This window comes from Peromyscus californicus, unplaced genomic scaffold, assembly GCF_007827085.1.
Source record: "Peromyscus californicus insignis strain IS unplaced genomic scaffold, ASM782708v3 Scaffold_18__1_contigs__length_77618521, whole genome shotgun sequence".
Classification (NCBI taxonomy): Eukaryota; Metazoa; Chordata; class Mammalia; order Rodentia; family Cricetidae; genus Peromyscus; species Peromyscus californicus.
Window position 1 is genome coordinate 29,702,342 of NW_026294480.1, and position 17,555 is coordinate 29,719,896.

The following is a 17,555-nucleotide window of genomic DNA, read 5'->3' on the forward strand; positions in this document are numbered from 1 at the left end:
ACCCCCTACCCCCACCTCCCCCCGTCAAGCCACAGAACACAAGACAAATGTCCGTATGGAGTGGCCTGCTCAGCTGAACTACAGGTTAAGACTGAGCTTTAAAGCAGAGAGTGATTTTCTCCCAGCGACAGGAGGTTCCTGTCAAGTCTGCCACATTTGTAGTTTCTGGAAACATAGCGGGTAGTAAAGGAAGAAGCAGATACAAGATTTTTTTTTTTATTCAAATTAATTTAAATATTGTGAAAACCTGCCTTGACATGTGTATATTGTTGAAATGATACCTAAAGATGAATCACATGAAACATAATGCTTTTCTCTAGTTCAACCACCTCTCCCCATAAAGGCAATATTATTGACATGTTTATTTTCCCTCCTGCAATGGTTAACCCAGGGAACCCTGGGGCTGCAGGTTGTAAATTCCCATTATTTGTAGCCTTAGATCCACAAAGTTCTCAGTGAGATGCTGGCCAGGGCCTGGAAAGAGAGTGCTCTCCAGGCCCTACAGGTCTGAGGCCCAGCGGACAGATGGGTTCTCCTCCTCCACGCTGGCCACCATGTCTTCAATGGCTCTCCAGTCAAGTTTGCTGAGAATGCTGCCAGTGCTCTCAGACACGCTGTCCATGCCAGCTACCACAAAAGAGGGCTCAGGTTCTTCCTCTTCAGGTGATGACATGTCCTGGGGAATTGGAAAGATGGTTATGACCCGCTAAAGAAGTAAAGGGATGTAGGAATCTGAGGGCGGGGGGTCCAGCAGGTCTGCACGACAAGGCGCTGACACAGATGTGGGCCTCAGATCTGACCGACAGTCAAGGTGGGTTCTGATACCTGCAGTACGGCAGTCTGTTCTTTTACACTGTTCTAAATGGGAGGACAGTGTTTGCAACCCTAGGAGCTGGGCAAAGGGGACATGCCTACAATTCTCGCGCTCCCGAAGTGGAGGATCAGGGGTTCAAGGACAGCTTCAACTTTACATCAAGTTTGAACCAAGTCTGGACTTTTAACCCCAGCAGAGAAAGGATAATTAAGGGGACTTGCTAGCCTGCCAATACAGCAGAAACTGTCTCAAGGGAATGGGGTAGTGGCCTGTGCATGTACACGACATATGCACACGCACACACACACACACACACACACCACCAACAACAATAATGAAGAAACAAAAGGAGATATCCAACATAGGAGAAAACTTAAATGACTCCCTGAAACGGTGATGAAATCAGAGGCAAATGATATACAAAAGATCCAGAGAAGAAAGCAACAGAGGGACCAAGATACTTACTTTAGAGAGGGGGAAGGCACTAAAAAATGCTGCAAATTTATCACTGGGTTCAAAGAAAATGAAAAAACAAAACAAAACTCAAACCAATAGAAGCTACAGGAGATCCCATTTCAAACAAAACATACACACAAAGAAAGAAAAATTAGACAATCTCAAAATGGCCAAAGTAATCATTTTCTTCAAATCTTAGGAAAAGTAAGGAACACTGCAGAACTCCGGGCAGCACTCACCTGTAGAAGGGCCCTGGGCCTGCCGTGCAGAATCCTGTGGATTTCTGAAGGCAGAGTCCAGGGACTCACCACCATCTCTTCTCTCTCATACTCTGTGCACACCTGCTTCACTGGAGGAGCCGCCCCAAAAGCCCCATGGCTTTTCGTATGCTTCAGACTCTGACACGGACTATTAGAACCTTTAAAGGGAAAATGAAACACACACAGGAACTGATCAATTCATTCATTCATGTAGTGACTGTGACCTTACTGTTAAGGCCAAGGCAGGCATCTGTTACCTAATATTCAATCCACAAGGTCTGGACATGGCTGCCGGCAGACTTGCAACAATATGTGACATGGACACCAATTTTGATTTGAAAGTAATGATTTCATCTCTAGAGCAAGAACGCCTAGTGAGGAGACCCTGTCTCAAAACAACAGAAGAAAAAAGAAAGGAAGGCAGGCACTGAGTGAAGAGTCAACATCACAACCATAAGGTTGCTTCCAAGATAGAAACAAAGGAAGGTGGGAGGCCAAGCCATTCCTTCAAGTGCTCAGGATACAGTCAGAGCTCAGCACAGGCTACTGTAAACATCGACCAATCCCATGCCCACCTCTACTACAACTAACTCTTATTTAGACATAAAATGTCTTGTTTGATGAAATAAACATAACTATTGACATCTAGAAAGATGATCTAAATGGTGTCTCTACCGACTTGAGACGCCAGCTGTCTTTGACCCTGATGACCCTATAGTTTCCTTCTCTTTGGATCATGACTTTCTCTTGGACTTATTTGGCCTACTGTCACAGGCCATGACATAAATACAACAGATGGCAACTAATAATTCAGGTGTTGACCTACCAGATGAATAACTCTCTGATGGGGAGCCCCAATAGGCAAAGACGATGGAGTTACTGGCTACTATGGATACTGGTTGCTTCTGTCTGTAATTATTCTCATGTGCCACAATTCCCCCATAAAAAGAACAGCTGTAGGGTTCTTTCCACAGCCCATTGGTGGTGTGTTTTGTACTTTTGGGGCACATGTATCTGGAGATGGTCAGAAAGATGATTTCTTCTTAAACTGTACAATTTTGATGAACAGCAATACTGGGATATTTTTCCTAGATTAGACTGGCATAGGAAAATAATATTCTCAGTTACAAAGAGAAGCTTTTTACACAATTAGTTGATTTTTAGACCTCAGAGCAAATTCAAAGCAGACTAGTTGCCCCTGCTAATGAATGTACAAGGACAGAATCCCAGGTGTCTGTTTAACAAAGGTCAGGAATGAAGCAATTTCAGTAGACATAACTTCCTGTAGCAATTGACTTTCTGCACAAACTCCTAACCACTCAAGGTTTAGCCAACTAATTGTTTATTGTTTAGGTCCTGAATTTCAATGTCACTCTCCACTGGAAAATGCTGGGTGCTCAGCCTATGTGCTTCAAGAAATGTTGACAGAAAAAATGTTATGTGACCCTCAAAATGTAATTCATGTATTGTCCAGAGTTTGTTCAGTGAGTAGTGAGGTGAGTGATGTAGAAAAGAGATGTAGCTGCTGAGGAGAGATGTGTGCTGTAGACAGAGCTGTGTGGAGAAAGAGATATGTAGGAGTGTGGAGACAGATTTTGAGAAGACTTTTTAAGATGAAGTAAAAGGGAAAATTACCATCAGAATGTATGTGTTTCCTTCCTTTCTTTTATTTGTTTGGTTGGTTGGTTTTTCAAGACAGGGTTTCTCTGTAGTTTTGGTGCCTGTCCTGGATCTCACTCTGCAGATCAGGCTGGACTCAAACTCACAGAGATATGCCTATCTCTGCCTCCCGAGTGCTGGGATTAAAGGCATGCACCACTACTACCTGGCCTTTCCTTTCTTTTTTAATACCACTCAGACAGAAAAATTTCCTATATTTAACAGATTGATTGAGAGAGAGGCAGCACATGCATTTCTGTGTAACTCTAAAAAATTTTCAAAGTAGGGTTTTCCTACCTCCAGTGTAGACAAAGCTTTAATTTTTTATGATAAATTTTACATTGATTCTGGAAATACACACACACGGTAAAATGGGTACTATGGTGTAATTAACATTTTCACTAGGTGATAGTTACCCATTCTTTATTACCCATTCAGCAAAACTCCTGAACACAATATACTATTAATGGCCCTAGGGCTGTATAACAACTCTTTGGGGGTATCTGCCATATGTTACTTTGTGTCCTCTGTCCTGTAGTCCACATTTCCTGTTCTTTCCTCAGATGACTGAGAACCCACGCATAAAGGAGATCCTGTGATCATTTTTGTTCTGTGTTTATTTTCCTTAGCACAATGTACTCCAGTGCAGACACAGTATAGCAAATGGCAAGACCAACAGGTCTTCCTTTATGCTGACTCTGGTGCAGCCTGCACATGTTTCTCATTGATTCAACTTGGTAGGTTGTGTTTTTCTACACATTTCTCCATTTTGTCTCAATCATCAAATTTGTTGGCATGTAACTGTCCTAACATTCCCCTGAGACCCCCTTTAAACATTTGGGTCTTTTCCATTAGCCTGGCTAAGGGTTTGTCAATTCTGTTTATTTTTTTCAAATTTCTGTGATGTTATTTCTTCCCTTGGTGATAAATTTGTATTTTTAGGGTTATGTATTTCACATAGTCCTATCGGTCTTGGTGTATTGTTTTTCCATTGCCCTTTTTCTCAAAAGTGCTTAATTTTCCTTTCGGTCTCTTTGATCTACTAATTGTTGAAGAACATACTGTTTAATTTCCACATACTTCAATTTTCCTAAAAATTGTTTACTTTTAGCTTTTATTGTGGTTAAAAAATACTTGCTAAGACCTGGAGATGTGGGTAGAGCGCTGCTGTAGCACCTGTGAAGCCCCATGTCGAATCCCCAGCACCACACACAAACACAGAAAACACGGAGCAGCACAACGACAAACCTAAGCAACTCCTCGGAGTGCCGTCACTTCGTCTGGGCACCGCTTCTCCCTCTGTGCCCCGGAGTGTCTGCTTTATGTATTCGACTCAACAACACAGGTACTTACATGTGCTCTGCCATCCCGACGAGCTGAGCCCGTTATCATTCAGTGATGACCTTCTTGGTTTCATACACCATTTCTGGCTTGAAGTCTATTTTATCTGATAGAAACACAGCACTTTCCGTCCTATGGTTACCACCTGCTTGGAGGATCTCTTTCCATCCTGACACTTTGTCTGTGTGTCAATGAGTGTGAAGGGCAAGTGACAAGTCAACAAGTCCCCACCATGGGGCTATAGAGATGGCTCAGTGTAGTGATAGATTTTGTATCAAATAAAGCTTGCCTGAGGATCAGAGGACAGAGCCAGCCACTAGATTAAACATAGAGTTCAGACAGTGATGGCACACACCTTTAATCCTAGTACTCAGGAGGCAGAGATCTGTCTGGATCTCTGTGAGTTCAAAGCCACCCTGGATTGCATGAGATTGATTCAGTCTAGGAAAGAAACAGAGCCGGGCAGTGGGGGAACACACCTTTAATCCCAGCACTAGGAAGGAAGCAATATGGCTGGGCGGAGAAAGGTATATAAGGCATGAGGAGACAGGAACTAAGGCCTCTTCAGCTGGAGGCTTTTTGGCTGAAGCCTTTTCAGCTGAGGACTCAGAGACATTCAATCAGAGGATTCTTGGAGTTGGTGAGGTGAGAAGTAGCTGTGGCTTGTTCCTTTGTCTCTCTGATCTTTCAGCATTTACCCCAATATCTGGCTTCGGGTTTTTTATTATAAGACCTATTAGATTTTTGTGTTACAGCTCAATAGTTAAGAATACTTGCTGCTTTTCCAAAGGACACAAGAGATACAATGCCCTCTTCTGACCTCATATGGTACATAGACATACATGCAGGCAAAACACCCATACACATAAAATAATAAAATAAAAGTTAAAAAAAGAAATCTCACCTACATATTGAGTTGGGAGTCTTCTGTACTTTAAGGATAGTAAGTGATTCTCAGTACTCATACGACACAGACTGCCAAACAATGTATGCAATCTAGCATGATGAACCTGAACTACACCATTACCTCCAAGTCCCCTAAAAAAAAAAAAAAAACCTCTCTGTCATTTGTCCTGCTTGTGCCAATCAGGAACAGTTTAGTTTAGCAGACAAACTAATATGGTGATATTCTGTTGTACCCTAATAAAATTTGCCTAAGTTGGGCTGCCTGCCTACATCCTCACAAGTGCAGTCAGCTTGATAAGCTCTAAAATCACCCAATAATTGGTGGCTGATTTGAACTGAGAGGACCAAGCAGACACATGACAGGCTGCTCAGTCTTCTCTCAGAGATCAGGCCTCCATTTCAGTTTCCTGAGACTGAATAAACAGTTTCTGTGAGAGCCTAAAACAAAGGATAATCACTGATGCCCCTGACCACAGGGACAAGAGAGGTAGGAAGCACCAAGCCTGGGCCACTGAGTGAGCTGGCGCCCCCCAGTCAGTGCGTACTAGGCCAGCCAGTACCCCCAACAGCTTAAGAACAAAGCCTCGGACTTGTCCAGGCCTGCTCCAAAATGGAAAACTATACCCTGACTAGCCCTGGCCAATTAGAACATACTAATATGATTGCCACTTGCTTAAGCCAATCATTTCTAAAATGACCTAACTGCTCTAGTATCTCCTCTTGGCTATGCTTAAAAGAAGCTCACAGGTCCCTCTTGGGGTCTTTACCATCTTGCCTTTGTGTAGGATGGCAGGCCCCAACATGCTGGAATAATAAATGCTTTTGTTGATTGCATACATGGATGGTGGTCTTTTGTGGGACTTCTCCAGGATCCTAACAGAACCAAGAAAGCAGGCCTTTAAAGGAAGAAGGAAAACTACTTTTTAATAAACTTGGTGTCCTTCCTTAGAAGACAACACCCTTAGCAGCTGGAGAGCCAGGTATATAGTAGCCCGGTAAAGTCCTAGCTAAAACAGCAAGTTAAATTTTATCAAGACAAGGTTTAGGGTTTTGTAAGCACAAAAATTAATAACCACCATTTGCTTTATGCTGTACTTAAATTCCTCAGCAATATTATGATGTGTGTGTTTAGGTGTGTGGATGAGCTCCTGCCATAGCACGTCATAGGACTGTGGCACGAATCTTAACAGGTCTTATTAATAAAGACAAACCTGGAGCCAGATATTGGGGTGAACGTTGGAAAATCAGAGAAATAGGACAAGCCACATCCAACCTTACCTCATCAATTCCTCAGCTGATCTTGTTTCCTCAAACTGGAAGCATCTGAGTCCTCACCTGAATGAATCTCAGACGAACTGCTGCTAAAAGCATAAAAGCTTAAAAAGCCTAGTTCCCAGTCCCCACGCCTTATATACCTTTCTGCTTTCTGCCATCACTTCCTGGGATTAAAGGGGTGAGTCACCATGCCTGGTGGTTTCCAGTGTGGCCTTGAACTCACAGAGATCCGGATGGATCTCTGCCTCCCAAGTGATAGGATTAAAAGTACGTGTGCCACCGTTTTCTGGCCTCTATGTCTGTCTGGTGGCTGTTCTGTCCTCTGACCCCAGATAAGTTTATTAGGATGCACAATATATTGGGGACACAGTACCACCACATAGGGCAACTTGCAGGATTGGTTCTCTTCTTCCTCATTTACACAGGTTCCAGGGATTGAACTTAAGTCACTAGGCTTGGCAGGAGCCATTTTTACCTGCTGAGCCATCTTGCCAGCAGATGGTTTTAAAATAATTGACCTGTTTATTGGAAGACAGGCTCTCAGTATGTTGCCTGGGCTGGTCATGAACTCCTGGGCTCAAGTGATCCTCTTGCCTTAACCTCCCAAGTAGGTAGGACTTCCATGTGTGCGTCACCAGGAGAGCTTTACTGTGGCTTTATTTATATGTTTGAGATAGGGTCTCAAGTAGTCCAGCCTGGCCTGAAGCACACTGTGTAATCAAGGATGGCCTTAGAAACTTGAAAGGATCCAGAGTTTATCTCCAAGTGCTGGGACTCTGAGTGCATGCCTCCACACAAGGTGTGAGAGTTAGGTTTTTTTTTTTTTGGTTTTTTTTCGAGACAGGGTTTCTCTGTGTAGCTTTGCGCCTTTCCTGGAACTCACTTAGGTAGCCCAGGCTGGCCTTGAACTCACAGAGATCTGCCTGGCTCTGCCTCCCGAGTGCTGGGATTAAAGGCGTGCGCCACCACCACCCAGCGAGAGTTAGGTTTTTAATAATAGACCTGAAGGCCTAAAGTAGGTAGCAGAGTTAGAGGATTCTAAAACCTAGACTGTTTGAAACAAAGTCATTGGCCTGGCATTTGGTAGTAGTATCTGACAGGGTTGGTGTTGGTGTGTGTGTGTGTGTGTGTGTGTGTGTGTGTGTGTGTGTGTGTGTGTGTGTGTGCGTGTGTGCACACTACAATACTTTCTGTTAATATTGTTAAAAGTAAAAAATCTGTTTATATATTTTTAGGCAAAATAAAAAAGTTCAACAGCCATGTTGAACGTACTTAGCTAGTTATTCAAGTACTTTCTTTGTTCCATGTAGGGGCAATACAAAGATGAGGAAGAAAGCCAAGAGTTAGTTGTGGGCTTTTCATGGTCTATATTAGACTAACTACAGCCTCTTCCCAGCAACTGTGCAAGTATTAACTTCCATCCATAATGAGGATATAAATTTAAAACTGAACATATCACATTAGAATACTAAAGGATTAAGATTAGGGCTGCCTAAGCCACATGCAATGGCACCCATCTATAATGCTATTTAAAGGCTGATGTAGAAGACTGAATTTAAGGCCACTCTGGGCTATACAGCAAGACCCAATCTTAAGAGCATAAGGATGTCTTCAATGACACTCAAGGTGTAAGGGAGGGTTTCAACTAAGGGACAGAGTACAAAAAGCCTGCTCTATGGATGGGAAACCAGCTGTTAAAAAAGCAAGGGAGCTGTGGAAGGTGGTGTGGGGCTGTGGAGAGGGCCTGAAGTCTCTGATGGATGTGTGAGCTGCTGCGGGAGCCAGGTGAAACAGACCAAACGACACCAGGGTGACAGCCAGTGAAAGCTTACAATGGGACAAATATACAAAGACAGCATTTCCATGGACTCCAAGGCTTCCTCCTCAGACATCAAGAAGCCATGAGGCAGGAGTGGTGGCTCAGGCTAGGAATCTTAGCCCTTGGGACAGAAAAGTAGAACTACCATTTCAAAGCAATAGAACAAAATCCTGGGATAGCTAAGAGTTTCTCAATACCATGCTCTGTTGGAATTGGAGTTTCTTTTTACTAATAAAATAACTTTGGAGACTCCAAGAACACAGTCAAATCACAAAAGACAAGGGGGCGTCAAGTCTTACCTCGCTGCCGAGATGAGCCTTGGGGCTGCCCCAAGGGTTTCTCCTTTTGTAGATGACTTGGTCTGGAAATACGCCTGCCTCGTCCAGGCCGATTTATTAGGAAAGTCTGTCCATGTGGATTCTCTCTAAAGTAGAAATCACATGATAATTAAAAACTTTATTTTAAAACCTCCAAATAATAACTCAACACTGCTTATGCTGTGCCACAGTGTTACCTCAGACATAAAACACATTATTCTTTGAAAATTTTGAATTTTGACAAGCAAAATTTTAGTAATATCTACCCACTTCAAATTCTCTTTATACGTAACAACTTCTTTATGTACTTAATCTATTTTATTGAAGACAATTCCTGGGTGCCTTTGACAGTCTGAATAAAAACTATATAAATCACTAATACATCTGTATGTTTGTTGGCCACTTGTAAGAAAACTTACTCCTGGGGCATTAGCAGCATGCTCTACTTAATAAACTTGACCTATTGGAACCATATCTAACCCAGTGCAGGTGGTAATCTATGGAGAGCTCTGCAGTAGCTGCAGCTGGATGGGCGGGTAACAGAGAGAGATGTGCAGATGGTGGGGGAGGGCTGGCTGCTCCTGCCTGAATGAAAACGGCAGGGGGGGGGGGGGGGGGGAGGAGAGGAATGAAAGGCAAATTCCAGAAGCAATTCTTCATAGAACTAAAGGAGAAGACTGAAGGTTACCAAACACCCTATTTCATGTATTCCAAAATGCTTTGTCGTATCTTAGTTAGAAATTTAACACAATTTTTGCCTTCTCCTTGGTTATTCTATAAATTTATATGAGCGCATAATTATGGTGCTATTTTTTCTTCACTTTATTGTAACTCGAGGTAGTATAGATGAAGACACACAAGTGCTACATCTGGGGCCGGGGATGTGGGCAGAGCGAGTGTCTACCGTGCATAAGGCTCTGGGTTTAACCCAGCACTGCAGAAGCAGGGTGTATAGTGCATGCCTGTAGTCTGAGATGTCATCAGGAGGTAGAGGCTGGAGGATCGGACCTTCAGGTCATCACTGACCACAGCACGTTCAAGGCCAACCTGGAATACAGGAGACCCTGTCTGAAAACCAACCAACCTCAATGCTATGTAACAGGCCAAATTGTCTTACCTCCTTGGAGAAGAGCAATGTTGCTGTGTGCACTGCTGATCGGTGAGGGATCTTTTAGGTAAGGGTTTATCTGCAGGTGCTGCTAGCTGTACCGAGTCACACAGCAGCTCATTCATCAGAGAGTATGCCTGCGAGATTCGCTGGCTGTAGTGTTTGGACAACAGCAATCTGTGGACAGGAAAGCAATGTCATTTTCCTGCTCATTTCGAGAGGGAGCACGTGCTTTACAAATCCTTCTGCCTCAGGCGGTGGTGGCGCACACCTTTAACCCCAGCACCTGGGAGGCAGAGCCAGGCGGATCTCTGTGAGTTCCAGGCCAGCCTGGTCTACAGAGTGAGTTCTAGGACAGGCACCAAAACTACACAGAGAAACCCTGTCTCAAAACACAAACAAACAAACAAAAAACCCCAAATCTTCTGCCTCACTCTCAAAATCCTTGGAGAGCACAGTGCATGGCTATGTCCTTGTAGAGGCGGGGCACTACTGTGGCACACACTTTACAGTCTCTGCATTTGGGAGACTGATGTAGGGAGATGGCTACTTTGAGGTAGGTACACATTGACATCCTGGCTCAAAGAACCAACATGATAATGATAACAAAATAAAGGTGCCTGTACTTTTGGCTTTTGAGGTATTTCAGACACATACAGATGAATCCAGATTGGGTATAGGAGGGCAGCAGAAATAAGAGTCATAAAAATTGAATGGCACAAGTAATATTTGAAAGCAAATTCCTAAGCAGCTTTTCTTAAAATGCTATTTCCCATAACAGTCTGTTTACTGACAGGAAACTATTATGTAATTCCCAAGGCACAAGTGAGCTAGAGCATGTTGAGGGTACAGCTTCCAGACTTACCTATCTTTTTCATGTTTCATCTTCTGTCTTTGCCTGATCTGCCTTGAAGTCATATAAAACTGCACAGGAAATGTCAGTTAGTTCATTATTGTTCAGTCCAAACAACTAAAGCACTACACATTCTGCTGGCATTTACAAGGCACAAGACACTGTCATATTTGAGAAAGTTTTCTCTTAGTGTAAAATGTCATCTTAGATTGAAACACCATGAACTTAGCACTTAGGTGGCTGAGGCAAGAGGACCATGAATTTTATGTTAGCCAGGACTAGTGGAGAGACCTTGTCTCCAAAAACCTAGTTTTCAAACTTCACGCATTAGGACCAGCGAGACGGCAGAGAAAGGACAGGCACCTCCTCCCAAATCTCAAGACCCAAGTCTGACTCCTGGGACCCTAGGATGGAAGAGAAAACTGACTCCCAAAAGTGGTTCTTATACCTTCACAGCTAGTTTACTCGAAATGTACATAAATCTGTTTGGTTTTTATATCTGACTGACAGTGAAGGTAATGTTAGAGCCCATCCTTCGTGGGAGAGAGAACACACACATGCACACATACATCCCTATATACACGTCGAGATTCTGGTTATGTACTTCAATAGAATTGAAAGCTCCAATTGTGCCTGCAAAGTTCATTAAGAAAGTGTTAGTAGGTTGGAGATGTCTCCGTGATTAAAAGCGTTGGCTGGTCTTCCAGAAAATCCAGGAATGGTTATTCCCAGCACCCACATGGCAGCTTTCTACCAATAATTCCAGGTCTAGAGGACCCGAAGCCCTCTTCTGGCCTCCTCAGTGGGCACCGGGCATGCACATGATGCACAGACATACATGCAGGCAAAGTGGTCACACAGGTAAACAATAATATAAAAAAGAAAGTATTACATTAACAGCAGCAGGTTTTGACGCAGAGTAAGGTACGTAAAGCACACACTGTTTATTCATTTGTAAGGATCTGTGTGTGGATATGTGCACATCACGGTATATGTATGGAGGTCAGAAGACACCCTGTGGGAATCAGTTCTCTCTGTCCACCATGTAGGTTTTTGGGAGCAAATTCAAGGTGTCAGCAAATACTTTTTTCATGTTGCTGATCCAAATTACAAATTTTAGATGAGAGTCTCACTTTTGCACCATGCAGATTAAAGAAGACAACCTTATCTTAAAAATTGACTTACACAATTTACTCTGATGATGCTTTTATAATGACCCTTTTAAAATATATTTTATGTGAAATTACAAAGGAATAGACTACACACTCTAATACTCTAAATCTAATACTCAAAATGGACTATACTCTATACTCTAAATCCACATGTCGCTTTTATGGTGATATGATGATTTTGTTTCACCTTTGAAGCTCTAATTTGTTTTGGTGAAGTATTAGGGGTTGAGCCCATTCATCCTTGAAATAAAAAATTCTCCTGAATCTAGCCACGAGAACTATCAAGTACTCTAGGTTCTGTAAACTAACACCATCAAAAGGGCAGCAGAACCGCCCCCACACACCCCACTGTTCTAATTTTAGAAAATTCTTTGTAGAGCTGGATGTAGTGGGTATACTAAAAGTACACACACTTAGTCTCAACACTTGGGAGACAGAGGCAGGTGGATCTCTGTGAGTTTGAGGCCAGCCTGGTCTAAATACAGAGTTCTAGGCCAGTTAGGGACCATGGCTCAAAAAAAAATTCTTTGTAGATAATATGTATATAATCAAGTTTAAAAAATATTTATTATGTATATTTGTTTGAGTGGGCACATAGGAGTGCAGGTGCCCAAGGAGTCCAGAAGAGGGTGTTGGCTCTCCTGGTGCTGTATTACAGGGAACTGTGATCTGCCTGATATGTGTGTTGACAATCAGACTTGAGTTCTCTGCAAGAGCAGTGCCTACATTAATCACCAAGCCATTTCTCCAGCCCTCAAAACTAAGTTTTAAAAATGTCTTTAATATGCACATGGCTGGTTCAGCTATCAATGAGTCTCACTGAAAATGAAGAAACAATTCCAACTAGCCACCCCTTCAACCTCCTTGTTTGTTTAAAATGACAGAGCCTTAATTAGCCTAATAGAGAAAAAGATATTTAAATTCATTAAATAGAATTCATTAAATAGTTTATACAATATCCTAACACATTCTGTTCAGATAACTGATTAACATTTGCTCAATAAAAAAGGCATCCAAATTACATTAATCTTTTTCTTGACTACCTGTCAGGAAAAGCCTGTACGTATCCAGTGAGAACTCCATTCCCAGGTTACAGACTTACTGGACTGTTTCTGGGGCAGAAAGGATCACGTTCCTGTCCCCTCTTCTCTGCCAGCTGATTTAAGTACTCTGCCATTCTCTCTTTTCGCTTTCTTTTCATCCAGATTTTAATCTCTCTTCTCTCCTTTTCAGTTCTTTGGGGGCATCTGCCAGAAGGATGCTGAATCCTGGAAAATAAGCAAGGATCTCTGGCTTTTCCATATGCTTTGCAGAAGACAAATATCAAACACTGTTGTTCAGAAAGGAGAACACTGTACCATTTTGAAGGGCACTAACTACTCATGCCCTCAGTCAGCCTTCTCTGATCTGCTCTCAGAAAGGTCAACAACAGTGGAGTATAGTGACATCTGCCTTTAGTATCAGCATTTGGGAAGCAGAGGCAGGTGGATTTCTGTAAGTTGAAGGCCAGCCTGGTTTACATAATGAATTCCAGGACAGCCAAAGCTATGTAGTCAGACCTTGTCTCGAAAGAAAAAATAAAATTATGAGAGTGCTCTTAGCAAATATGCACCCGGGAGCCACACTAGGAACTCCAGGAGTCTGATCCGTGTGCCCCACATCAGCACTATGGTCTGACAACTGGTCCCCACCTTTTACTCCTCCGTCCCAGGCATTTCTCCCAATCAAACTCTTTTCCATCTAAATCCCATCTTGGCATGTGCTTTTCAGAGGACTGAAAGTTAACGTACCTGTAATTTCTGTCTTAAGTCACTGTTCTGTGGAGACACCCCATTAGCCCTCTGAAGTACAGATCAGGTCTGGACCTGCTCAAGCCGCCTTAATAAACTGTCTTTCCTCCCTTGAGCTCCCCCAGCACAATGACACAACTCGGTAGTATAATTTCACCATTCAAGACTAGAAATCAAATTTAAATTTAGTTCTGAACATTTAACAGACCACTGATGAGATGTTCATAACATACTCATTAAGTTCAGAGGATAAAAGAACAACTGAAGGCAATTAAGTTGGGGTTTATTCTCTTTTAAGAGGGTTATATATACATAAATATATATATACATACATACACATACATATATATAAAATATAGTTTAATATGTATAACACACATTGTATATAATATATAACACACATATATACATATACATACATGTGTATATATACATATAAATACATACATACACACACACATACACATATATATATAAATTCTACTGAGTAAGTCTTTGTAGGGTGTCTTAGTTCAGGTTTCTATTGCTGTGAAGAGATACATGACCACAGCAACTCTTCCAAGGAAAACACTTGACTGGGATGGCTGGCTTGCAGTTCAGAGGTTCAGTCCATTATCATCATGGTGGGGAGCATGGCAGCGAGCAGGCAGACACAATGCTGGCTACATCTTGATCAGAAGGCAACAGGAAGTGAACTGTGACACTGAGGGTAGCTTAAGCATAGGAGACCTCGTAGCCCACCCCCAGAGTGACACACTTACTCCAACAAGGCCACACCTCCTAATAGTGCCATCCCTTTGGGGGTCATTTTCTTTCAAACCACCCCACAGGGGCTGGAGAAATGACTCCGAGTTTAAGAGCACATACTGTGCATGCAGAGGACCCGAGTTTCGCTTGGAGCACCTGGGCTGGGTGGCTCACAACCACCTGTAACTCTAGTTCCAGGGGGACCCAAAGGCTCTGGCCTCCTTGGGCACCTTCATGCACATGTGTACATACCCTATCCCTGACACACATCCATACACATCATTGTAAAAATTTAAAGTCTCTTTTGTGCTCTATTTTCTGGAACTACCTTTTTGAGTTTGATTTTAATGCATTACATTTTTAGTAAGTTAATAATGGAATTTGATTGAACTAGAAAATTCAGTTAAACTCTACTTTGTGACAGTCTCTCTCTGTAGCCCAGATTGGCCTCAGACCTGACATCCTCCTGTCTCCACCTCCCTGGTATTATATGCCACCATGCCTGACAGGCTTGCCTAGTTTATATAACAAGCCTAGATGTATATATAGTTAAGGGAAACATGAATGGGGTAGTCAGCCTTGATTCCATGTACGAAAGACTGAGAGGAAAATACACTTCAATGTTCCACAGAAGTGCTACTATACTTCTAAGGGTTAGCAGTTAGGATAAAGCACCATGACTTAATCATTAATGCCTTCTGTTAGGACACAGAACTCATACATGTTTAGCACAGTGAGTCCAGGGAAGCTCCCAGAGCACAGATGCACTGAGTTAACTGTAACAGAGAAGAGTGACACATACACATGAGCATTTATGAGGAAAACATCTATTCTGAGCTTCAAATCTGTTTAATAAAACTAAATTAAAATCTGGCAAATTTTAAATATTCTTGAACCTGCATTATTTTAAATGGATTAGATTCTTCCGAGTCTGGATATAATCCAATGGTAGAGTGTGTACTTAGTACCAGCAAGGCCCTGAGATCTTGTCTCAAACACACACAAGGTCCCATGCCTAGCACGCACATACTTTCAGTGATTACCTGGATATACTTCTAGCTTGTTTTTCTGTTAAGCCAAGCTCTTTACTGGAAACTCCACTCTTAGTTATAAGATCATCAATGATGTCAGCAATGTCAGTCAATCCAGTCACCTGGAGCTCATCTTCTGAAACACTTGCAAATAAAATTTCAGGAATATAAGTTTGTATCTATGACTTAATCACATTAAGCAGAAATGAGTAATACTTTTAGAACATAAATGAGAGACACCTAGTCTTCTATTTCTAAATTCTGGGATCACTCAGCAGAAAAGCCTAGTTATCAATGACGTCATAGATGCTCTCAGAAAACGAGCTCTAAGCCCAGGCAAAAAATTTTTAACAGTTCATCTGAAATAGTTCCAGACTTTAAGAAAGCAGCAAAATGGGCTGGAGAGATGGGTCAGTGGTTAAGGGCACTCACTGCTCCAAATATCAAGTGGCTCACAGTAACAACGGCAGTGCCCAGGGATCCAATGCCTCTGCCTCAGTGGGCATCTGCACACACCCACAGACACATATCAAAACAAAACTTGGGTTGGAAAGATGCCTCAGCAATTAAGAGCACTAGCTGCTCTTCTAGAGGACCTGGGTTCAAGTCCCAGCATCCACATGGTGGCTCACAACTATCTGTAACTCCAGTTTCACAGATCTGATGCCTTCTTTGGGCACCTGGCACACAACGGGTACATAGATACACATGCAAGCAAAACACTTATAATTAAAATTTTTTAAGTAGTAAAACTCCAACATACCCTTACTCGGCTTTCTCAAATGTGATCTTCTGACATAATCTTCGTCATATATCAAAATTGGGGGACTGACCTATTGCTAACTAATTTATAGACTGTATCACATTTCCCTAATTGTTCACTAGTGTCCGTTTTCTGCCCAGAATCCACTTGTATACTTAGTTGTCATGACATGTCTTCTCTGACCTAAAACAGTTTCTATCGCCGGGCGGTGGTGGCTCACGCCTTTAATCCCAGCACTCGGGAGGCAGAGGCAGGTGGATCTCTGTGAGTTCGAGGCCAGCCTGGACTGCCAAGTGAGTTCCAGGAAAGGCGCAAAGCTACACAGAGAAACCCTGTCTCCAAAAACCAAAAAAAAAAAAAAAAAAACAGTTTCCATCTTGGTATTTTTCATGACCTTGATGCTTTTGAGAAATCTTAGCTGGTCATTTTATAAAATATTCTTTGACATGCCTCCATTCTGCTCATGGTCAAAATCATGCCATGTTTTGGCAAGAATGTCACAATAGAAATGCTATGCTCATATAGAGGCACATGGTATGGCTATCTTTCATTACAAGGAGTCTTATAGGTCTTAAATGCTATAGCTTAACTCATATTGTAAGAGAATGCAGCAATACAGTCTATTACATTCTAATTACATAATTCTAAAACAACACATATATATGTAACGTAACACTCCCCAGTTTCTTAAAATACTTATTGGCAATGGAAATTTGTAAGATTTCTTTAAACTACAAAAAGTGTAATACAGCCAGGCGGTGCTGGCACATGCCTTTAATCCCAGCACTAAGAAGGCAGAGGTATGTGGAACTCTGTAAATTCAAGACCAGCCTGGTCTACAGAGTGAGTTCCAGAACAGCCAAGGCTACACAGAAAAATTCTTTCTTGAAAAAAAAAGTGTAATATAAAAGTTCACATTCATAGGAGCAGTAAAATTTCCATAACACATATTAACATATACATTTTAACACACAAATTTAAAATCATGAACTCTTAAAAGATTTACCTTTCAAGTAATTCATTGCTGATATTCACACCTTAAAAAAACAAACATTGTTAATGAAAAGATTTAGTTCAATGATCAGAATATACTGCATGAAAAATTGTTCAATTTTAAAACTTTTAGGTATTTTTGTGTGTGTTCCTATGTGTGTGCATGTGTAGAGGTTGACAGCAAGTGCCTTCTATTACTCCCCACCTTCCTTTTTGAAACAAGGTCTCACACTGAAGCTGGCTGATTGGAC

The 17,555-nt window shown here is 42.0% G+C and overlaps 1 protein-coding gene across 13 annotated transcripts in view; it reads right to left on the bottom strand.

The window, feature by feature from the left end:
* Positions 1-202: 202 nt before the first annotated feature.
* Positions 203-17,555, bottom strand: part of Cplane1 (ciliogenesis and planar polarity effector complex subunit 1) — a 97,749-nt gene continuing 80,396 nt past the window's right edge. For 6 of the 13 annotated variants that reach the window (XM_052743164.1, XM_052743175.1, XM_052743166.1 and 3 more), the window contains 10 exons: positions 17,318-17,348; positions 15,561-15,692; positions 13,083-13,248; positions 10,821-10,879; positions 9,965-10,132; positions 8,830-8,954; positions 6,204-6,309; positions 5,435-5,568; positions 1,510-1,688; positions 203-676 (listed from right to left, as the gene is read on the bottom strand). In XM_052743164.1, coding sequence (XP_052599124.1) covers positions 500-676; positions 1,510-1,688; positions 5,435-5,568; positions 6,204-6,309; positions 8,830-8,954; positions 9,965-10,132; positions 10,821-10,879; positions 13,083-13,248; positions 15,561-15,692; positions 17,318-17,348 — 1,277 coding nt within the window. In that variant the 3' untranslated portion in view covers positions 203-499. The other 7 variants (XM_052743168.1, XM_052743167.1, XR_008219477.1 and 4 more) reach the window with 6 other exon arrangements.